This window comes from Miscanthus floridulus, chromosome 3, assembly GCF_019320115.1.
Source record: "Miscanthus floridulus cultivar M001 chromosome 3, ASM1932011v1, whole genome shotgun sequence".
Taxonomy (NCBI): Eukaryota; Viridiplantae; Streptophyta; class Magnoliopsida; order Poales; family Poaceae; genus Miscanthus; species Miscanthus floridulus.
Window position 1 is genome coordinate 107,112,840 of NC_089582.1, and position 20,866 is coordinate 107,133,705.

General features: G+C 43.0%; 3 protein-coding genes across 4 annotated transcripts; 1 reads left to right on the plus strand and 2 right to left on the minus strand.

The window, feature by feature from the left end:
* Nucleotides 1-2,272: 2,272 nt before the first annotated feature.
* LOC136542033 (uncharacterized) lies at nucleotides 2,273-4,697 on the plus strand. The gene is made up of 6 exons (XM_066534269.1): nucleotides 2,273-2,683; nucleotides 3,404-3,494; nucleotides 3,648-3,802; nucleotides 3,918-3,945; nucleotides 4,037-4,145; nucleotides 4,298-4,697. Exons 1-6 carry the CDS (start codon nucleotides 2,402-2,404, stop codon nucleotides 4,377-4,379), a joined length of 747 nt encoding a protein of 248 aa, XP_066390366.1. The 5' UTR covers nucleotides 2,273-2,401; the 3' UTR covers nucleotides 4,380-4,697.
* A 3,022-nt stretch (nucleotides 4,698-7,719) lies between these two features.
* LOC136542032 (glucose-6-phosphate isomerase 1, chloroplastic-like) lies at nucleotides 7,720-12,722 on the minus strand. Its single transcript, XM_066534268.1, has 14 exons — nucleotides 12,018-12,722; nucleotides 11,283-11,396; nucleotides 11,061-11,159; nucleotides 10,897-10,980; nucleotides 10,602-10,745; nucleotides 10,458-10,523; nucleotides 10,296-10,364; nucleotides 10,099-10,206; nucleotides 9,930-9,982; nucleotides 9,715-9,853; nucleotides 9,478-9,634; nucleotides 9,315-9,393; nucleotides 8,408-8,474; nucleotides 7,720-8,273 (listed from the first exon to the last, which is right to left on the minus strand). The coding sequence occupies exons 1-14, from the start codon at nucleotides 12,561-12,563 to the stop codon at nucleotides 8,133-8,135; spliced, it is 1,866 nt and encodes a 621-aa protein (XP_066390365.1). The 5' UTR covers nucleotides 12,564-12,722; the 3' UTR covers nucleotides 7,720-8,132.
* A 2,055-nt stretch (nucleotides 12,723-14,777) lies between these two features.
* Nucleotides 14,778-20,055, minus strand: LOC136542034 (protein CURVATURE THYLAKOID 1D, chloroplastic-like). Of its 2 annotated transcripts, none has more exons than XM_066534271.1 (5): nucleotides 19,782-20,055; nucleotides 19,472-19,689; nucleotides 15,468-15,572; nucleotides 15,206-15,277; nucleotides 14,778-15,045 (listed from the first exon to the last, which is right to left on the minus strand). In XM_066534271.1, exons 1-5 carry the CDS (start codon nucleotides 19,864-19,866, stop codon nucleotides 14,974-14,976), a joined length of 552 nt encoding a protein of 183 aa, XP_066390368.1. In that variant the 5' UTR covers nucleotides 19,867-20,055; the 3' UTR covers nucleotides 14,778-14,973. The 2 variants fall into 2 exon arrangements, with proteins under 2 accessions (XP_066390368.1, XP_066390367.1); XM_066534270.1 differs by having other exon boundaries at nucleotides 19,472-19,695.
* Nucleotides 20,056-20,866: the final 811 nt, after the last annotated feature.

Sequence of the window (20,866 nt, forward strand, 5' to 3'; positions counted from 1 at the left end):
TTGTTCGTTGTAGCAAGTGAATTCTGCATGTAGTTGAATTTGGAAGAATTTGTTGTTGCGGTTGGCTTGACAGATATTGTTGACTGGATGTTGGCGTGGTGCTTTGTTACATATAGGAATATAGGACCAGCTGACAGTTTTCATAAACCGAATCTGAACTACTTGTAGTGTCACTTTGTCAACCTGCCCGTTTCATTTTTGGTGGGAAAGATGGTAGCTTTTGAGATCTGGTATTATGTACCATTCTAGCTATGTTGTTCGTGCCACTACTGCTAATATAAGGTTCCAGCCGAGTGAGGAGGGTGCAGAGGAGGACACCAGCATCTTTGCTTCCGTGACCCTTGCGCGGAGCCGAAAGAAGCCATAATTTATGGCTATGGTATTTGGTATGGCTCCTATACTAAACACTCACGCTTTTGCATGCATTAACCATTAGGTGAAAGAACAAATCGTCAATGATCAAGAGGCAGTCCAACCACGCTGATCATTGGAGATAAATCATGCTTTTCTTTTCTTGATATATGGTGTAACTTCTATATATGATAACTAGCTCACTAGCTGGTTTAGCTATGAAAACTATAGATTAATCTTCAGACATGGACCACGGGATTTTAGTTGTCTATATGCATTTTTTTCCAAGAGTTTACATATTGCATCTACTATGATTCATATAATGTCTTCCAACAACGTGCGGGTAGAAATAAATCCCTATGCTATTGTTTAAATCTCGTAATGATTTGGGCTAGAACCGGTTCCATGGTCTAGTTTTTCTACTGGGCCAATTTGGTTTGGGTGAAAACCGATTGAGCAGGCTGGTTTTCAAGAGTTTACATGTTTATTTTCTTTTTGAGATAGTGTGGTTTCTTTTTCATTTCCATATTATTTGTTCATTCGATGCAAGTCCACCGCTCCCTTTTGGCCCTGTTTGATCACCAGTTTCCGATTCATAATTAAAAACCAGTTTTCTAAAATCTGGATTTTGAGCGAAAACTGGTAGGGTGTTTGGATCCTTTAGTTTTTAAGAATTTGATTTCATTTATTGCTCTATGGGTCACAAAAAACTGACAAAAGCTGGTAATCAACAGCTTTCTGATTTTAAAGAATCTGGCAAAAACTGGCTCGTTTGGATCCCACCTAGTTTTAAAAACCAGATGCTTAAAAACTAGCAAAAACTGGAGACATCCATGGCCTTTCTATCACATTGACACACCAACAACAGCTGATTGAACAAATCGTCGTGCATAAATTTAGTCACAGTAGACTGCAAGAGTGAAACCGTGGGTTGCAAATGGTTCCGAATGGATTTAACTCATAGAGAAGCCACACGTTTAGCGTGCTGCAAATGGTTTCTAATGGATTTAACCCGTAGAGAAGCCACAGGTTTAGGCCCTGTTTGATCTCTATAGATAATACTTATCTCTTTTGGATCAAAATATGTGCGGCTAATAAAATAGCTAATTGTTAGCTGGACCTCTCTATATAATAACTATCTCACTAGTTGGACGAAATCAGATAATAGCAGCTCATATATTATCTTACTAGCATTTTTTATTAGCTATGCATCCAAACACCCTTCAACTAATATGTAGTTAGTAGTTAACTAGCTAATATTAGATATGAGCTATTAGCCAGCTAACTATTAGCAGTTAATGAATCATACAGAACCTTATATGCCCCGTTCGCTTGTCTTATAATTCGTATTTTTCAGCTTGTTTTTTTAGCTGAAACATTATTTTTTTCTCACAACAAATTAGCCAGAACAATGTTTCGGCTTTTTTTTTTTTCAGAAAAACGAACAGGGCCATTGTGGTGTGAGGTGAAAGAACGCAACAGTTTTTTTTTTTTTAGAAAAAGAACGCCACAGTTTAGGCTGGTTCGGTTTACGCAGACGATTGAAATGGACCGAGGTGGGTCAAACCTTTGCATGTTGCACGTAATTTTGGGTGGGTTTGGCTTGGATTCCGGACCATTTGCAGGAATACCAGTGCCGTTGGCCCACGACGTGCGTCGGCCTGGAGCCTGCGTTAGAAACTCAGATCGGCCTCCTCAGTCTGGTTGTTTAGTTGGGCGAAGGCCCATCTAAACTTCGTCACAACCAACACCGTAACCTCTTTTAGACTCAAAAAAAAAAAAAATCTGTAACCTCTTTTTTTTTTTTGGAAAACCAACACCGTAACCTCAAGCCGTGTGCCCGGTCAAATATCAGCCTTAACCGACAGGTAGGACCCATGACACGGGGCCCACTTGGTTGCTTATTGAAAGCCACACGCCAACCCAACGCTATTACGCGACGATTAGCCAAACAAATCAATCATCCTCTACTTCATGTAGGCCGCGGGATTCCGAGTCCCAATCCGGCGTCGCCACCGTCGCCTCGCCGGCTACAGGTCCGGTCCCCGCGATGGAGCCCTCGTCAACCTCCTCCTCCTCGCCGGCTGTGGCGCGCCGGTTGTCGCCGGAGGTAAGGAGGGTGCGGAAGCGGGCGCTGGAGGAGGTGCTGGAGCAGGTCCAGCGGGCGGTTGAGATGCTGCGCGACGCCGACGCTGATCTCGGCGTCTCTCTCTCGGAGGACACCGCAGCAGCCCCGCCGGAGGGCGAGGACCGCAGGGGCGATGTCGGTGTCGATGGAGATGACGTGGCGACGTCGTCGGTTGCGAGTGACTCCGATTACGAGACGGCCCAGGTGAGCAGGAGGCGTCTTGATCCCTCACGAGTTCTTCTGGGGACGTCTAGGGTGCCGGGAACTAGGATTTGGATTTCCGAAGTATAAGTCGTTGCAGCAGGTGTAAATGAATTGGTAAAGTGCGTAATTCAACTGAATTAGCTACAATTTAAGTTTGGACACTACATAAATATCTGAGGACCTGCGGTGGATGCGTAGTTCGAAATTACTTCAGTACTGTAAATATGTAATCACACTGTTTCTGTGCTGTGGTGAGACTAAATCTGTCGTTAGTAGCTTGTTGGGAGCTATTGTCCACCTTTGGTATCTGTTGTCAGTAGAAAGTATTTGATGCTGATTTATCGTTCGGTTGACTTTGGTGAATACCTTTGGTATCTGCTCTGCCAATGATGTTATTAGTTAGTTTAGTGCCAGGTCCGGGAATAGTGGTACAAATTCAGATATTTGAACGTTCCTGATTGTTGTAAATAAATCTTTGCAAGATGTTGCAAGAACAGTGAACAGTATGTTGTTAGTTTAGGCGAAGTCATGTCTGCAGTATGCCAGTATCCCTAATATGTATTTCCAGCTTCCTATCTGGAAATGTGGGCTGAACAGTCTCATGGTCATGGCCCTTACAGAAATCTCTTTGGAGTGACAAAGTAGAGACAGAATTTTCCACATCGTTTATTATGTTCTGAAGCTGCCCTGCAATTAAAACAACTTGCTTTTACCTAGCAGATGTGTGACCTTCTTAAATCTAAGGTTGGATCGCTCGAGTTCCTTCAAAAGCTCAATGGTATTCAGAAGCCAGTAGATCAGAATGGTGCAGGTAAGCCTCTGCTGGATGAATATATATTACTATTATAAAAAGTACACAAGAGATGATAAAAATGACCGGCTCAAATTACCTTTGGAGTTTCACTCTATTTTTCTTGAAATAGTTACCACTGTACTTTGAAAACTTCTCTGTTCTTTGGCACAGTGGAACCTGATGCATCATGGGATATAATAAAGTCAGTCGATTTGTGGGAAGATGGTGACTCAGATGATGGATATGTTCTTGTTAAGCAGGAGGATGTGGTTGATGGGATTACTTCCTTTATGGCTGCATACTTGTTATCACTTAAAAGGACCGAGGTAGCTATTTTCTTCACTTGATGGGATCATCATGCTGAGGGAGGAGTTTCATGTCTCTGCATTTTGTACGAGATGTGCTTTATATATTTAATGTGTGAATTTCATGTTTGTGCAGGACCTGTCTCCTGATCAACTTCAGAAAGGTTTACTTATTCTCTCTTAAATAAGACGAACGGTGAAATAAATTTTTATTGGATATTCTGATGTTAAACTTTTTGACTGTTCATGTTCCAGCGCTTAGGAAGACGTTTTCAGCTGAAAAGAAGAAAAGTAAAATCCGGAAGGCATGGGATGGAACTAAAGCCATTTATAATGTTGCTTCATGGGGTGCTACTGCTGTTGGGTAAGTTATTATTGCACTAACCTTGGACAGTAATATTTTCGTAAAGCATTATTCTTCCCACAAAATAATGACCAAGTTGAATAGAGATCTGCTAGCTTGGCAACCTAATCTCTATATAGCTACGCTAACTGTTTTAGTACCCTATCATGCAGGGTCTACAATAATCGAGCATTACTTACGGTCGCAACTACAGCATTTCAGACTTCCTGCCGTGTGATATCCAAGTTCCTTTGAATATTGTGTCAACAACTAGGCTATGTTAGAATTGCTTGTGTGTGTTTTTCCATTGTTCAGGTAATATAGCCTGAAACCATTTGTTTAGTCTATTCTAGATGCTGTAAATCTGTGATTGCCAGTGCGATCATGATTTCCCAGTTGAGTTCGACTGCTAGTTTAGCATTTGTGCTATTCCACAACTTCATCAACAGCAGCGCCTCTTAGTCCAAAGCAGCATTTGTATTGCACAACTGTGTAAATATTGCCTTTGTTTGAACAAACTTGTTTTTGTGCCAGAACTTTATTTTGGTCATCCGAAATGATTAGTTTGTACTATTTTCCGTATCAAGCAAAACGAAAATCCTTACATTGACCTGCTCGAGGTCCATATCAGCCGCTGGCACTTTTTTTTTTTGAAATGCGGATCTTAGATTGACAACGAGGATATTCGGATGGAAGATGCGTGATGCGTTGGAGGCTGAAGCGATCGCAATGATACATGAGGAGATGCGTTGTCATATCCAAATTTAAAAGCAAATCTGGATATAAATTATATGTGTGCCAAGAAATTAATTACACATACATATAGAGATAAATTAAAGAAGAATACTAAGCACAGTGCTTTATTACATCATGAGTATTTAATCTATTACATAATTATACGAGCGGAAATAAATAAAGATAACTTCATGGCGTCTCCATAACCACAGGAACGGTCGACTGGTTGATCGCAAGATTAGTAATCTTTAGGAAAAATCCTAATAACTATTGTCATCTGTTATTCATCCGGGATTTTTATCCAAGTAATAAAAAATAAACAAGCGTAAGTATATCTCGTACTCAACAAGAATAACACGGGGTCCATGAGGCTCAACAAGTAGACACTGGTTTAACTAGATTTAACTTTTATTGAGTCACGATTTTAAGCGAGTGAGTAGCAACAATCTCAAGCCCATAAACACATGATCAGGTAAACATGAATAAGGAATAGCATAAACAAATAATCCATTAGTAATTATATATTCCATAAGGGTCCAAGGCCGCTCGTGACTGTGAGCACGGCTGATATACCAGTTCTACAATCTGCAGAGGTTGTACACTTTCACTGTGAGTCGTGATTCACATTTGCTCGTGGTCATGACTCCCATAACACTTCTAAGGTGAGCGGACATAATACACTGAAGTATTTCAGAAGTTCGTCTAACAATTTAGGGCCACTAGATTTTAGTGGCAAGCAAGTATAGAGCCCCCCTTTAAAGTGGCACACTCACACGGAAGTACTCAAAATCACAGATGCCGTATTATACCCATAGTGTCAGACTCCTTTTGTGCCATAAAAGTAACCACTAACAAGCTAAAAAAGGTCTTGATACTTGACTAAAGCCAGAGCCATGTAGCTCTCACGGTTGTACTGTAAGTCCCGGATGATCGTTTACAGATAAGTCCTTAAGGAGAGGAATATAGCGCATCACAAAAACTATGCTCTAGCCCCTTGTTCCTTGTTGCTAAAAAGCATCTTTTAGTGTTTATTGCATATTCTATTAGTCAAGTTACAGGATCATGGTTGTTGTTTGAGCACTAGCATCATACTACCCAATGCATATAAACCCATAGGTGACAAGGAATCAGGATATCAATTGCTAGAAAAATTTCTATGGTTATCAAGGTAAACTCATGCGTATGATTAAAGTGATAAATAATGAGTAAGACAACAAGAATGATCCCATACTACACTTGCCTTACTCAAAGTACTCATGCTGGTCTTGCTGATCGTCAAAATATTGATCTTGTTCAACGTCGTACTGCTCACCGTCTATACACGATTCACCAATACAACATCACACAAGCATCCACGAGCAATCATGCATAACAAACAATAAAAATAATTAGAACAGTACACCAACAAAAGAAACTAATGTTGAAAAGTTTATAAAATTATTCTACACGTCGCTACGAACACATGCGCGGAAATCACTTAAAACGGAGCTAAAATGGTGAAGTTATGCTAATTATAAGCTCTGGATGGTAAAACTGTAATTAACGCGAACTGTATTCGAATTAAAATAAATAGAAAATCAGGATTTTTGAATCTGATTCGGACCGCAGGCATAAAAAGGAAGAACCGCAGGGACTCTTTAGCAAAAGTGCCGACGAAGGGGTATTTTCAATCCTGAGCCGTTGGATCAAAGAGGGATGGCTCATATTAGTTTGAAGAGAAAAGAGAGAGAGAGAGACGGCCGGAATAGTAACTCCGGCAAGGTGGAGGCCATTGCCGGCAGCGAGAGCTCGCCGGCGAGCGTCGATTCGGCTATTCCGGCCACCGTTAACCTCGGTAAAAGCACAGGGAGAAATAGGAGACGACCGCGAGCTCAACTAGGGCTTCAAACGGGTCGGAGGCGAGAAGAAGACGGCGGGCTGCTCGACGGGGCTGGTGGCGGCGTTCTGCATGGTCCGGCGACGAAACGTGAGCAATAGAGAGCGGAAATATAGGGAAAAACGGTGCGGGGAGCTTCACTACCGCGGAAAGAATCTCGGCGACAGCTCAAATACGACGAAGAAGCGGCGGACGGCGAAACCGGCAGCAGCGACGGCGGCTAGGGCTCGCGGCGGCAACGCGAGAGCTCCGGGGCGCTGCGCTGTTGCGAGAGGGGTCGGGAAAAGGGATACGTAGTGCGGAGCATCGTTTATATACGCCGTAGATGCTCCAAGGAAGGAAAGGGGGAAGATCGAGAGGGATTCGGTCGCCCTCGAGGAAGGAAAGAGCGGCGTCCTTACCATCGCGAGGAGGAAGACGGTTCAATCGCTGACATGCGGGACCCGGATGGCAGTGCAACAGAGGGAGGGGAACGGTGGGCGCACCTGTGCAGCTCGGCTGGGCCGCAACGCGGGCCGCGAAATCGTACTGGGCTGGCGCGCAGCTGAAAGGGGAGGAGGCCATCAGGCCGAAAATGAAACAGGGAGGGATGGAGAGAAACGATCCCTTTTCTTTTTCTGAAATCTGACTTTCAAAACCATTTTAAATGCAGTTTAAATTCAGTTAGCAAATCAGATTCAAATCACTCAGCACATAAAAGTAAATGCAGCAGCATGCATGCAGAATCATGTTCCTAACCTTATGATGGATTTTAAATTAACAAAAATTATTATCTCTACATTGAAATGCTCACACAATTGCATTAATAAATCAAGTTTAGCTATTCAAACGATGAAAAATTTGTGGGTGTTACATGCGTACATACACCACCTTCTCTCTTTGTAATCCCTCCGTAAAAAAATATATAATTTTAGCACAGTGTCATGATTTTGTATCTAAAATTCAATCAATTATAGATAAAAAAATATCAATATTTATAATATCAAATAAATATAATTAGATTAATTATAAAATATATTTTTATAATAAATTATTTTGAAGCCATAGATGTGAATAATATTTACTAGAAATTTTATCAAATATGAACTACTTTTGTTGACACGTAACACGTAGTTACATTCTTTTCTAAATAGAGGTTGTATTTTGTATTTTTAAGGGACCCAAAAAAAAATCAAATTCTGAAATACATCGTTGCGTCAATCGTGTGCAAGGACCTTTTGTATTTTAAGAGACCCCCAAAAAAAATCAAATTCTAAAATACATCGTTGCAGCAATCGTGTGCAAGCACCACCAAACAAGAAACTAATGGCACATCAGCAACACCCATGCATAGCATCCGCTATCGTGTTGCTCCTGATTTATTCCAACAATTTTACACGGATCTAGACCCCCGGAATCTATGCGGCCTGCATATCTTCGTCTACATTGCATTCACCGAGGTACACCTTAACGCTGCGAGGAGAGCCGCAGCTGCCTTCTGCTATAAGTGATCTGTCGTTAGCAGCCATGTGCTGGATTATTTTGTAGATCATCTCAATCTGAGGAAGCAAACGTTGGGCATGTGTTATAGAAGGGAAAAAAACATTGTGTTTCTGTAGATGAAAATAGGGATGCCAAAAGATGGGAGGCGCGTGGTCAGAACAAACAAAGGGAGCACAAAGGTGAAACTTACATCTTCTGGGCAATGGCAGCGATCTGCAATTTCATCTATACTCAATGGCTCACCAGGGTTCTGGCAGCTGGGAGACAAGAAGTACATGAATCAACAAGCAATCCAGTAACTCCAATATAACATTAATGCAAATCAAAGTTATGTGTAAACTAAATGGGTGTGGGTGTGTGTTGTAAGGGTTCTTGCCCCTTTTTCTTCTTAATATAAAAGACACAACTCTCCTGCGTGTTCAAGAAAAGACTTCTTTGCATACACATATTTTGTGTCCTCACTTATGCCGATTATTTGAGTTTACATCATGTAAAGAAATTGGAAATTGGACAGTAAAAATTGTTTCATCAGTAAGGAAAGGTTGAGTTATACTTTAGTACAATCCACATGTTTCTTTCTTTGTAAGAATATTGACTTTCGACTCTAAGGGTATGTAACTGTAAAACCAGCAGGACGCTATCTGTAATTTTGCAACCCCATGCCCACATGATAATTGTCAATAAGCCGTCAATTGTAATTTTCAGCTAGGAAAACTTTTTAAACCTATATCAATTCGAATATCTAAAATGCCCAAAGGAGAAATGGGCATTGCCACAGCTTTGGGGGTGGGGGTGCACTTCGAGTGTTTATTTTGAGGAACCACCCCATGAGTACATCCCTCCTCATGTTTGTACTAATTATTAGTTTGCAAGGGATAAGGTGGTGGCAGATGAACTTATTCAACTCCATAAACCAAACAAGAAAGTGAGAGTGAGAATATGATGGACCAAACCATTCCTCAAAGCAAACACCCACCCACCTAGTGATACAACAAAATACATTTTCAAAGCATAACTCGAAATATGCCCCAAAAATACTATGCATAACCAATCACTTCACAGAGAAACAGAAAGAACATAAATCAGAAGTTCCATACATGGCCTCGTTTAATACAGTCAGCACCCTTTTCTGAAGGGCCAATACTTCTCCTGCTGCCTTTTTCCCAGCCTCAACACCTGTAAATCACATAGCCCACACATAAATGCATACAACAAATAGCTTAATTATAGAGCTACATTACTTTGTCATGAGAAGCATACCAGGCTGATGATAGGCATTGATATTTACCAAAGAAGCATAAATCCCCACAGCACGTTCATAAAGTGCAACCAGTGCTCCAACAGCTCTAGGAGTTACCTCTTGCACAGTAACAGAGATAGACTCCCGGTCATTTGCATAAAGAGCAGAACGGGTTCCCTGCAAAATATTGTAAACTTCTGTTATCTCTGCAGCAGACAAATCAACATAATTTTCTCTCTTTAAAGTTCAAGGTTGACCTGCAACATCCCAAACAAATAGTCACCACATGTGACTCCAGGTTCAAGCTCCCAATCATGACCAGGAGGCCTGTCACGCAAGACCTCAATAAAAGTAACAAAGAAGTTGTGTACACCTTCTCTCAGCTGCTGAATGTAACTGTGATCAGAAATAATTCATTAGACTCTGCAATTTAACTACAATAAGTACTGCAGAAAAATTAGCACACACTTACGCGTGCTGGTCAGTGCTTCCTTTGTTCCCATATACGGTTAGCCCTTGATTGACCTGACATTGGAAATTTCTATGTTAAACAAAGAAAAGTGATGAATATCAAATCTGAAACCTAGTAGTTCAAAAACATCAGGTACAGTAAACTGACTAGAATATGATAGGCTTTTTACCTGGTTGCCGTCCAGGTCAAATTCTTTCCCAAGAGATTCCATGACAAGTTGTTGCAAATATCTACTCAAAAGTAACAAACTATCCTTGTAAGGAAGTACAACCATATCCTGAAAGAGAGGAAAAAATAACAAAACAATAAGGAAAGTAAGAACATCATTCATCACTCAAAGATGCTGCAATCAACAATGCTGGAAACCTTTTTGCCTATCCCTTCTGTTGCCCAATACCAACATAATGCAAGCAATGCTGCTGGATTTTCTTTAACCTGTTAAAAAGATAAACATGTTTGACATGACACATTTTCAATAGATAATCATACCATCATTGTATGTTGTCCGTGTTCTTAATAATGCCATACCACAGTGTTCCGGGTTTCCTCATCCATTAAAGCTGCACCAGCTAGTATTTCCTTGATATCAATACCCTGAAAACAACCCCTTAGGAATTAATTTGAAAGCGTGTGAATGAAATCAACATACAGGAAAAATGGGAAAGCACTGGCCTGCAATGCAGCTGGAAGTAAACCCACAGCTGACATTTCTGAAGTCCTACCACCAACCCAGTCAAACATAGGAAACCGAGCTAACCATCCCTCTATTCTGGCAGTGTTATCCAACAGAGAATTTTCTTGAGTAATTGCAACACCCTGCAAAGCAGACCGTGCTCTCAGATAACGAATTGCTCAGTCATATATCAAGGACGTGGAAACAGTGCATGAACCAAGTAACAGAAACTGATTGCCCTTGAACCAGTTGTGACAGAATTATACAAAACCAACAAGAACCAAAGGTCAAAACCTGTTTCGAGAATTGCAGCCCCGCATCTCTGAAGGCTTTCTGTACTTCCAGTAGACCATTGCGGGTTTCAGGTGTGCCTCCGCTCTATGCAAAATTGAACAATAAGTTCATGGTGCAGCTGGGAGAATATCGACAAAATAAGCGAGTTTGGGATCCTTATGTACCTTAGAAATGACAATTACAAGAGTAGTTGCCAGTTCAGGTCCTAGTTGAGCAATTTGATGATCAATCCCAGCAGGATCGGTGTTGTCAATAAATCTTATCTAGAAATCAAGCATAATAAGAGTTTAGGGTTATATCTTGCAACTGACAAGACATCTTAGATACAAACGAGAGACAAATGCAATTTTCGTGCATTGCTCGGATTTTGACTTAGGGGCATATACCTTCAGTGGAGGGTTATCAGGTGCAAGTGCCTCAGCAACAAATTGAGGGCCCAAAGCTGACCCTCCAATTCCTATAGAGAGAATTGAAGTGAAACGACCAGATGGGGATTGAATCTGCATTTACACGAAATACCGTGTTATAAGACATCAGCATAAAAAGAAATGTACCAAAAGACTGAATAAGATACATAGCAACTATCTGTTGCCATGCACTTATCATGCCTGTTAGAGTACTTGCCCCTAAATGATGTACTCCTATATAAACAGGCCATAAGGCTCAAGCAATACATCGACAACATTGAATCGATTCTAGTTTCCTACAATTCCAAATCTTCAGTATAATGTTGGAAGATTATACACAGGTCTGCTCTAAGCTCTCTCATGATGGCATATCCCAACATTTTGTAACACGGGGCTTGAGGACAACATAGATCAAAAACAAAGAGACACTTGCAATCAACTTCTTTCGAAATCTCGTCCCCAAAATTGTTCCAGGTGCTTTGATTCAGTCATAAGCATATAAGGTATACATGTAAAACTGGCACCCTTTCCCTGATGACAGACTAGACACTCCCTCCAGTCGCCAAATCAACCCGAAAATGAGTTTTTCTAATGGATGGGAGCTAAAAATGGTAGTGGCACAGAATACCAAGCATGCTATGCAATTCAAACTCTGCAGCAGGAGCAATCGCAAGCATGTAATAAGCAAATAGAATTGGAAAATGTTGCAGCGACCTTGCCAGAGACGACATCTTGGGAGAAGGCGAGGATACTGTCGAGCGCCGTCTCGATCTTGTTGCGGAGGAAGGAGTTGGGCGCGAGGGCCGGGTCGCGGAGCCAGTAGTGGCCGACCATGCGACCCTCGTCCGGGTTGGCGATGGCGCCCTTCTCGAGCTCCCGCATGGCGGCGAAGGCCCGCTGCATCCGCGGCTCCATCTGCTGCAGGAAGTCGTCCGTGAACCCCATCCGGCTGACGTCGACGAAGAGGCCGAGCTCCTTGTGCTGGTAGAGCCACTCGACGTAGCGCTCCCAGAGCTTGATCGGGTCCTTCTCCACCGCGCGGACGCCGCTGCCGTTCTCCGGGCTGGAGCCGCCGCCCAGCGGCTGGGCCGGGGTCGGGGCGGAATTGGAGGAGCTGGAGGAGGAGCGGGAGAGGTCGGCGATGGAGTGGGGCGCGCGGAGGAGGCGGAGGTGGGAGGGCCGGAGCAGGAGGTGCCGGCGCAGCCGCAGCCGGCACACAGCGGAAGATGGCGGCGCCGCCGCGCCGGAGATGGACGCCATCGCCGGCGGCGTCGGTCGTTGCAGCAGGGGATGGTGGTGTCAGGTCAGGCCCCTCGCTTTGTTCGCCTCTCGGTCTCGCGCCTCCAAAGCGAGGGTTTAGTTTTGGGGGGGAGGAGTCCACGAGGTGGAGCTGGTGGCTGGTGGCCTCGCTGGGCTTGGCTTTATTTGGGGGGAGGAAGACGAAGCCACGGAGGAAGAGATGTCCATGTCTGCTGGGTCACCTGGGTGCCCCACCCGTCAGCCACCGTCGGGTACGGGGTACCCCGCTTGTCAGAAGTGGGCTCGGTATCACCACGAGGGGAACGAGCCACCAGCACGTGCGACCGGCCGACGGCGTAGGGGAAGTTGTAGTTGGGGAGGTGAGCTGGTGAGGCACGCTGTCGCCGGCCGGGGACTGAGGGAGGGGAAAAATCTCGGCGGTGGAGACGGGAGATGCCGAGACGGCGAGAGCCGGTGGCTGGCTGCGCCTGCACTGTCGGATCGCTAGCGGGCCCGGGGATCTTTTCGTGAAGGGTCAAGGGACGGGTGAATTTACGGGACAAACGGCCGCACGAAGCAAAAAGCGACAGGAAAGATATTTGCGCCTCGCGTTTGTGTTTTCTTGCGTCAGTTGCAGCTTCCTATTTTTCTGGAGAAGATTGGCTGCTCTCGGCCTCGTCGACGGCGACCCTAGCACTGGGATGAGGGGCAGCGAATACAGCAAACAACCTGTGGCTGACGGGTTGTCACCCTAAACTGGAAATGCTGGTTCCTCACGGTTCTCCTGTTGTCGAAACACGAAACTGGAAATGCTGGTTCCTCACGGCTCTTCTGTTGTCGAAACACAAAATGCTGGTCACCGTCGAATTCTTGTGGTTTGAGTTTTTAACTTTTTATATGGCTCTTTAGGAGTTCTCTGTTTGGTTCACTTGTATTCGTTACAGCTTGGCAACCAATACTGAAATGTTGTGAGAGAAAAACAATATTCTATAACTGAAAAAGCTCAAGCGAACATGGTGCAAGACTGTTATTCTAGCTCTGTCACAGCCACCCGCCTGGTGCTATACGGGACTCAGGGACTGTTTCACCGTTTGTTTAGTGGGTGTTTGATTCAGAAATTAAAGTTAGGTCTTGTCACATCGAATGTTCGGAGGCTAATTAGAAGGACTAAATATGAACCGATTATAAAACTAATTACATAGATGGAGGCTAATTCGCGAGACAAATGTATTAAGCCTAATTAATCCATTACTAGCACATATTTACTGTAGCACAACGCTGTCAAATTATGGACTAATTAGGCTTAATAGATTCGTCTCGTAGATTAGTCTCTATTTGTACAATTAGTTTTATAATTAGTCTATATTTAATACTCCTAATTAGTAACCAAACATTCGATGTGACAAGACTAAACTTTAGGTGGAACAAACATCTCCTTAATTGTGTTGCAAACAACGCCTTTGCCCTTTGGCCCGACAGTAGACTCTAGTTTATGATGCATCTTGGCTGTCCAGCCGCGTCTCTAGTGGTCAGAGATCCTTGCACTTTGCCTTATGCAAACGCTAATGGCCGTTTAGTCTGAGCTACCTCTATCTGATTGCCTCCTCCCTAATCTGGCGGGCTAACGGATCCCTTCCGTATTCCAAATGCTTCATGGCTCTCTATCGAAAAAAAAATCAATTACCTTTGACCTTAACTTTCTGCAATCTCAAGAGTCAAACACCAAACCGTACTACGTGGAGCAGCCTAATTATGGATTTTCTGTAAACAAGAGCAACAGAACAGAACACCGACACTTTGTATCGACCTAAGCTAAGCGCGTGTTTAGTTCTCACCCCAAAATCCAAAAAAGTGCTATAGTATCCATCACATCGAATCTTATGATACATGTATAGAGCATTAAATGTAGACAAAAAAAAATTAATTGCACAGTTTGGTTGAAAATTACGAGACGAACATTTTAAGCCTAATTAATCCACAATTGAACATCATTTGCCAAATAAAAACGAAAGTGCTACAATAGCCCAAATTTCTAAATTTAGGCAGCTAAACACGCTCTAAAGGGAACATATTCCGAGAAAGGGCTGAGCCGCTGACAGAATAGTTGGTTGGTGAGTGGCGGCGGAAACCAACATTTTCGGCACCAACCAGAAGCCGGGTGTCCGGGTCAGAGGAACAATACACACAACTGATCCCGCAACGCATGCAAAGAAAATCGCACATAACAGCACGTCATCGCAGCCCTGCACTTCCCTAAATTAGTTGGAATCAACACACAGAGAACCGTACCTACATGCCACAACACAGCTACTACCTTTCTATTAGTAAAATTTGCTGGGGAAGTCCGAAAAATGTACTAATTATTCCAAAAAAAAAAACATCTTCATTAAAACTCAGTACCGGTTAACAGAACAGAACGTAAGAGAGACGCTCAGTTGTCATGAGACCCTAAAATTTGCTTCTTTATGGAGCTGACTCTGGTGATAAGTTCATCACGGTTCTCCTGCACACACACAAAAAAAAAAACATCAAAATATCACTACTGGTCTAGCCTACCCCAACTTGTTTGGGACTTAAAGGCTTTGTTGTTGTTGTTGTTGAAAATATCACTACTGGAGGCATTAAAAAGACATCCATATTTCTTATGGAGCGTAATTAATCACCTTAAATATCAGATATCTCGATGTGAACCAAATTGTGAAGCCAAGACCAACAACTTCCATCACCTGAGGAACCTGCTCATCCAGAACAATGATCATCCAGACATCCATCAATTTCCAGTCGTTGGTCAAATCACACTAACACTTTAGTTGGCTCAAACTACCAATGATCTCAATTTTGTATGGTCTTGGTGATACTTATCTACTGCTATTTCAAGCATTGAAAAAATAATATCAGATATGCAGAGAAGTGAGAGCTACATACCAAAGGGACTGAATCAAGTGCAGAAACCACAATTGATGATATCCAAATTGCAACAACAGCAGATGTGCCATATACGACAGCAGTGTATGATTTGTCAGAGTCCAACTGCACAAAATTAGTACTTCGAAATTAGAATTACATGTAACTGGTAAGCCATAAAAAAAAAGCATCCTTGCTTGATCCATCATATTGGATCAGGAATTGCAAAATCAGTGGTTACTATTTGGTTCCCATTGGTAACCAACCAGGTTGGCCTGGACCAGTAAATTAATACTGATTTGATAAATTTGAAATTCAAAACTCCAATTTTGGCTTAAAATATTTGAGAAAAACATTTCTTTCTTTAACTCAAACTAATTGAAGTATGTTAGTGTAAAACTAATAATAGTGCGCACGACCAACAGCCTTTGTCATACTTAACAGCCCTACAGATGACAAGATTTGCTGTGTTGGAACTTGGAAATCTATTACCAAAGTAACATGTCTAGACTAATATTTAGGCATTTCCAATATTTATTCTATCTACAATCTGATATGGTAATAAACTGATCATGGTTTCTTGTTCAATGATAACCATCAGAATACATGAAAATGTCAGCAGGCTACTAGACAGTAACCAATCTTGAATTTAATTTTGGCCAATATAAAACTGGCTACAAGCCTACAAGTTTTACGATGGTTGGAAAAAAATGTATCGTTGATAGATAGAGATCAGATGGTGGGAAAATAGGAAGTACTAAGGGAAAGGTACCCAGAAATACCAAATAGGTAGGGACAGTACTAAAATGCGTGGACCAGTACCATTTTATTTTCAGATATTTTTCTGATTTTCTTAAAAAACTAAAGGGTAGCTAGGTAATTTCACATAACGTCTTTGAATATTAGATCCATCACGCCATGGCCAACCAATTTCGTCGACCCCCTCCTCCATCCCAAACCATCATTTAGAAAAATTACAAATAGGACACCATGGGGTCCAAGGTGCTCTCGACGTTGCTCATGCCTGCTATGAGCAGATGTGCTACCTCTAGAACACGCTGGTGGCCGCGGCGATCGACTGGTACATCAAGATCTCCACGCTGTACTCGTCCAACATCCGTCACTCATCACCATCCCAGGCCTTCTTCAACCCGTAAGTCTCACTGGACAGCATGCTCATGCCGATGCTCAACAGCTCAAGTTCCTGAAGTCCACAAGGTCACCGCTCATGCTCAACGACTCTACGAGTACATGCGCTCCAATGGCGTGGTCCCGTTGGACTACGTGTTGTTCCGGCCATTGCAGCGGAACAAAAAGATCGTGGACGCCAACACCCTGCTGCACTACACCAACGTCTTTAATGTGGTCGTGTATGCCACCTCCTTTGAACGGAATATCTCAATGTTACAAACTCCGGCAGCTGGCGAGGGTAGTGATGTGGCAGCCAGAGCTCCATAGCCGAGCGGGTCGGCAGCTACACTTCCACCAGGTTGGGGCGGAGCTAGAGCAAATCCGAGGGTGGTGCATTTGCCTTGTGGGTGCAAGAATTTGTGACATGGGGGTGCAAATATGGTGAGAATTTAGTTGTTACTATTGTTCTTGTACTTTTGTGTGAATATAGATCCGCCCACCAGGCAGTCGACTGACTGAGGCCTAATCCGAAGGAGGTGGATCAGTTTGCCGCGGTGGGGCATCGGAGCCCAGTGGGATAGGATCGGTAGAGCAGGTCGGCGGCTCCTCCAGCCTCCTTTGGTACGGGCTCTGACAGAACAGAACGACAGACTGCCACACATGCGAGAGCTTATTAGGAACATATGTTAGGGAAATTGCCACAATACCCTTGAGTCCATAAATCTAATTTTACCAATCTGTTTTCTTAAAATTAGAAGTACCATGATGGTACGTTCCAACCACAGTAACAAAACTCAAAACTATTAACCAGTAACCGGTCAGTTTTTGGTACTGGCCTAGGTCCAAGTTTTTCTGATTTCTGGAACCTTGGATGGGATATGTTTTAAGGAAATTAATATAGGCTGGCATTTTAAGAAGGAAAAAGTGATGACATACCATAGGAAGATATCCACCTAATTATTTTAACTTTCTAACATCCCAAGATTTGGGCACACTGTATTACTATTTAAAGTTGCTGCACTCAGGTTTTCTTACCATTCCATCCACTTTCACATTCCCCTCCATTTTTTTCATAGCAGAATGATCCCTAGAATTCCATTATTTTCATGACGAAATTACAAATGTCCACCAAAAAATATGGAAGTAAACCGCAAGAAGTAAAAAAAACATTAAAAAGTAAAGCAGTAACCAAGGTCTGGTAAGTATTAAGTACCAAAACTTCAAACTACAAGAAACCACCAGCCAGTTTTGATAACTGGATGATTGAAAAGTCATAGTCCCAGGAAACACATGCAACTATCATTTCCCTCTGTTAATTGGATGATTGGCTCTGGTTTTGGGCTCTATTGCAGCGCTTTGAAGACCAAAAGGAGGAGATGGTCAAGGCATTTCAGCTACTGGAGTCAAGAGCCATGGAGTTCTTCATGGCTCATGGATGGCCCATTATTTTCCGCATAGATAGTAATGCCAAACTTCTTGTTGCTGAGACCTAGTTTGTCCTTGTAACAATCGTGGTTTGATGCCCCTTCCATGAAGGGGTTTGGAGCCGAATATTTTTTCCATTATCTAAAAAAGAAATTGTGACTACGTTGCGCAACCCCTCTAGTGTCAAGGTGGTTTTCTCAATACCCACCCTTTACCAAGTTACCAATGAGTGATACTGTAATTAATCTGCAGGAGCTGCAGTTTATATTAACTGAGAAGGCCGACTACACACTTTCCCTTTTGATGCCAGCTATCAAAAACCATAACTGGGTAATTCTGATCAAAGCATCAGAAATTCTAAACCTATAATTCAGGAATTATTTACAATGTCTCATAAAGAAGATTCCCCCCCCCCCCCCCCCCTCCTCTGCGCGCGCACAAACACACAGACCAAAAAACATGTGCTTGGATGCCTTTTCTTGGGAGGTCAGGGTTTCTAATATGAACAAAGAAAGTGAGTACACTAAATTATAGCATCAGTTGTACTGTACTCCCTAAATCCCAAAATATAAGGACATCTAGGAGTCTTACGACAAATTAAACAGCAAAGGAAAAGTCCATCATGCCCCTTATTAAACAGCCAGGCTAGCTCCTGACTGGCTTAATTTTCTGCCACGCCAGCTGCTGATTGGTCTTGTGGGGTTGAGCTTGGTGGATTCTCCAAAATCATTATATTTGGAGACAAAATTTTGAACAGTATAAATCCTAATATTTGAAGGGCGGGCCTGGTGCAAGCGGTAGAGTCTTACCGCCTGTGACCGGAAGGTCCCGGGTTCGAGTCACGGTCTTCTCGCATTGCACAGGCGAGGATAAGGCTTGCCACTAACACCCTTCCCCAGACCCCGCACAGAGCAGGAGCTCTCTGCACTGGGTACGCCCCCTTTTTATAAATCCTAATATTTTCAGACAATGGGAGTAATTTTATAGAGCAAAACTGTGAACAAAATATTTAACCTTATCAATAAAACATCGTCCATTCTCTAAAAATGTCATTAAATAAAAAAAAACTCCTACATGGCAACATCACAGTAGCAACCTTATTTGCCAAAATAAACACTCCCAAGAAATTTATCAGCCTGATGTAACAATGGTCACGGTGATAGATGGCTTGTGTGCTCTCTGTTTGCATGGTTTGCAGTACAAATCAGCTGCAGGTTTGCAATCATTTGAATACTAGCGCGATATGCTCTCTGTTTGTGGAACAAATCAGCTGCAGGTTTGCAATCATTTGAATACTGGCGTGATAAACCTTCTATGAATCAACGTACTGAATGGAGCGAGAGAGAGCAGTATCCTCTTGTTTCAGTACCAAAATGTTGAACACACAAAACATTTTCACCTCAATCCAACACACCCATTTCAAAACGACAACACGACAAGCTTAAAAGCAATCGGAAGCGCGCGCTCACCTCGACGCCGATCTGGTTGAGCACACCCCACGAAGCCGGCCCGCCCTGCACCTCCACCTCCTCCTTCTCCTTCTCCTCCACGCTACTCGCCTCCCTCCCAAAACCCTCCCACCCATCCCGCTTCGCAGGCGCCTGTGCAGCGGGCTTCTCCGACAGCAGGGCCCCGAAGTCGTCGGAGTCCTTCGCCCGCATGGCGAGCGAGGCCCCGCCGCGGCCGCCTAAACCTTGGAAGCGAAACTAGGGTTTTAGCTCTGTGTCGCAGCATTTCGCGGGATCCGAAGAACAGTGGGAGCGGGGCGGCGAAACGTACCTTGCTTGAGCTGCTTCGGTTGCGAGATCGGCGATGGTCGCGGAGGGAGGACGCGCACGAGCGCGGCGCGGGCGGCGAGAGCCATCTCGCTGCAAGCGTATGTCAACTTTTTTTCTCCCCTCGTTCTGCTTTGCTCGGGCGACGCAGAGAGGGTGGCGGCTGGCGAGTGGCGAGGTTCTCGGGGAGCTGGCGGCGCCGCTTCGTCGCGCTGCCTACCCTACCACACTCGCTCTGTATACTGCAGGCAGCGGGCGCAGCGAGGCAGGCGCTTCGACCTTCGAGAGTTCGAGTGGGGAGGCGACTGTTGAAATGAGTGAATTGGAGCACATGGATGAGTTTGGGCCGTCCGAGTCTGGAGTCTCCGAGAGGTGGTAACGACGAGTTTGGGCCCATCTTTGCCTGACATGGATGATTATGAAGAAAATTAACTATGAGGCCCAAAAAAAAAAGTCCAGCTTCCTTTCATGACACTTTTTTTATTTGTACTTACCTATGAGGTCTGAAAACTAAATTCAGATACCTATATAGCCTTTCCGTTGGTTTAGGCACTTAACGGTGTTAAGTGAGGAGTAAAATGGTCATTTTACCCCTGACGAAAAAATGATTAAAGTACATAGTTCAGTTTGTCTATTTTAGATTTGGAGCAATATTGCACATGGTTTAAAGTTTTCATAATTACATAAAATTAAAATATATATATCTTTAAGTGTAAGATAATATATTTTCATGATAATATATTTTTAATTTAAAATATAACATACTTTTGCATAATATATTTTAGATTAAAAATATATTTTAGTATATTTTCAATTTATGTAATCATGAAAATTTTAAACCATACATAATATTGCTCCAAATCTAAAACAGACAAATTGAACTCTGCACTTTAATCACTTTTTTTGCCAGGGGCTTAACACCATAAGGTGCCTAAGCTAACGGAAAGGTCGTATAGATAATTGAATTTTGTTTTGGGTCTCATAGGTAAGTTCAGAGAAAAAAGGGCTATAAAAGAAAGCTGAACTTTTTAAGGGGCATCATAGGTAATTTTTTCATGATTATGATCATGCTGAATGCACAGGATTTGG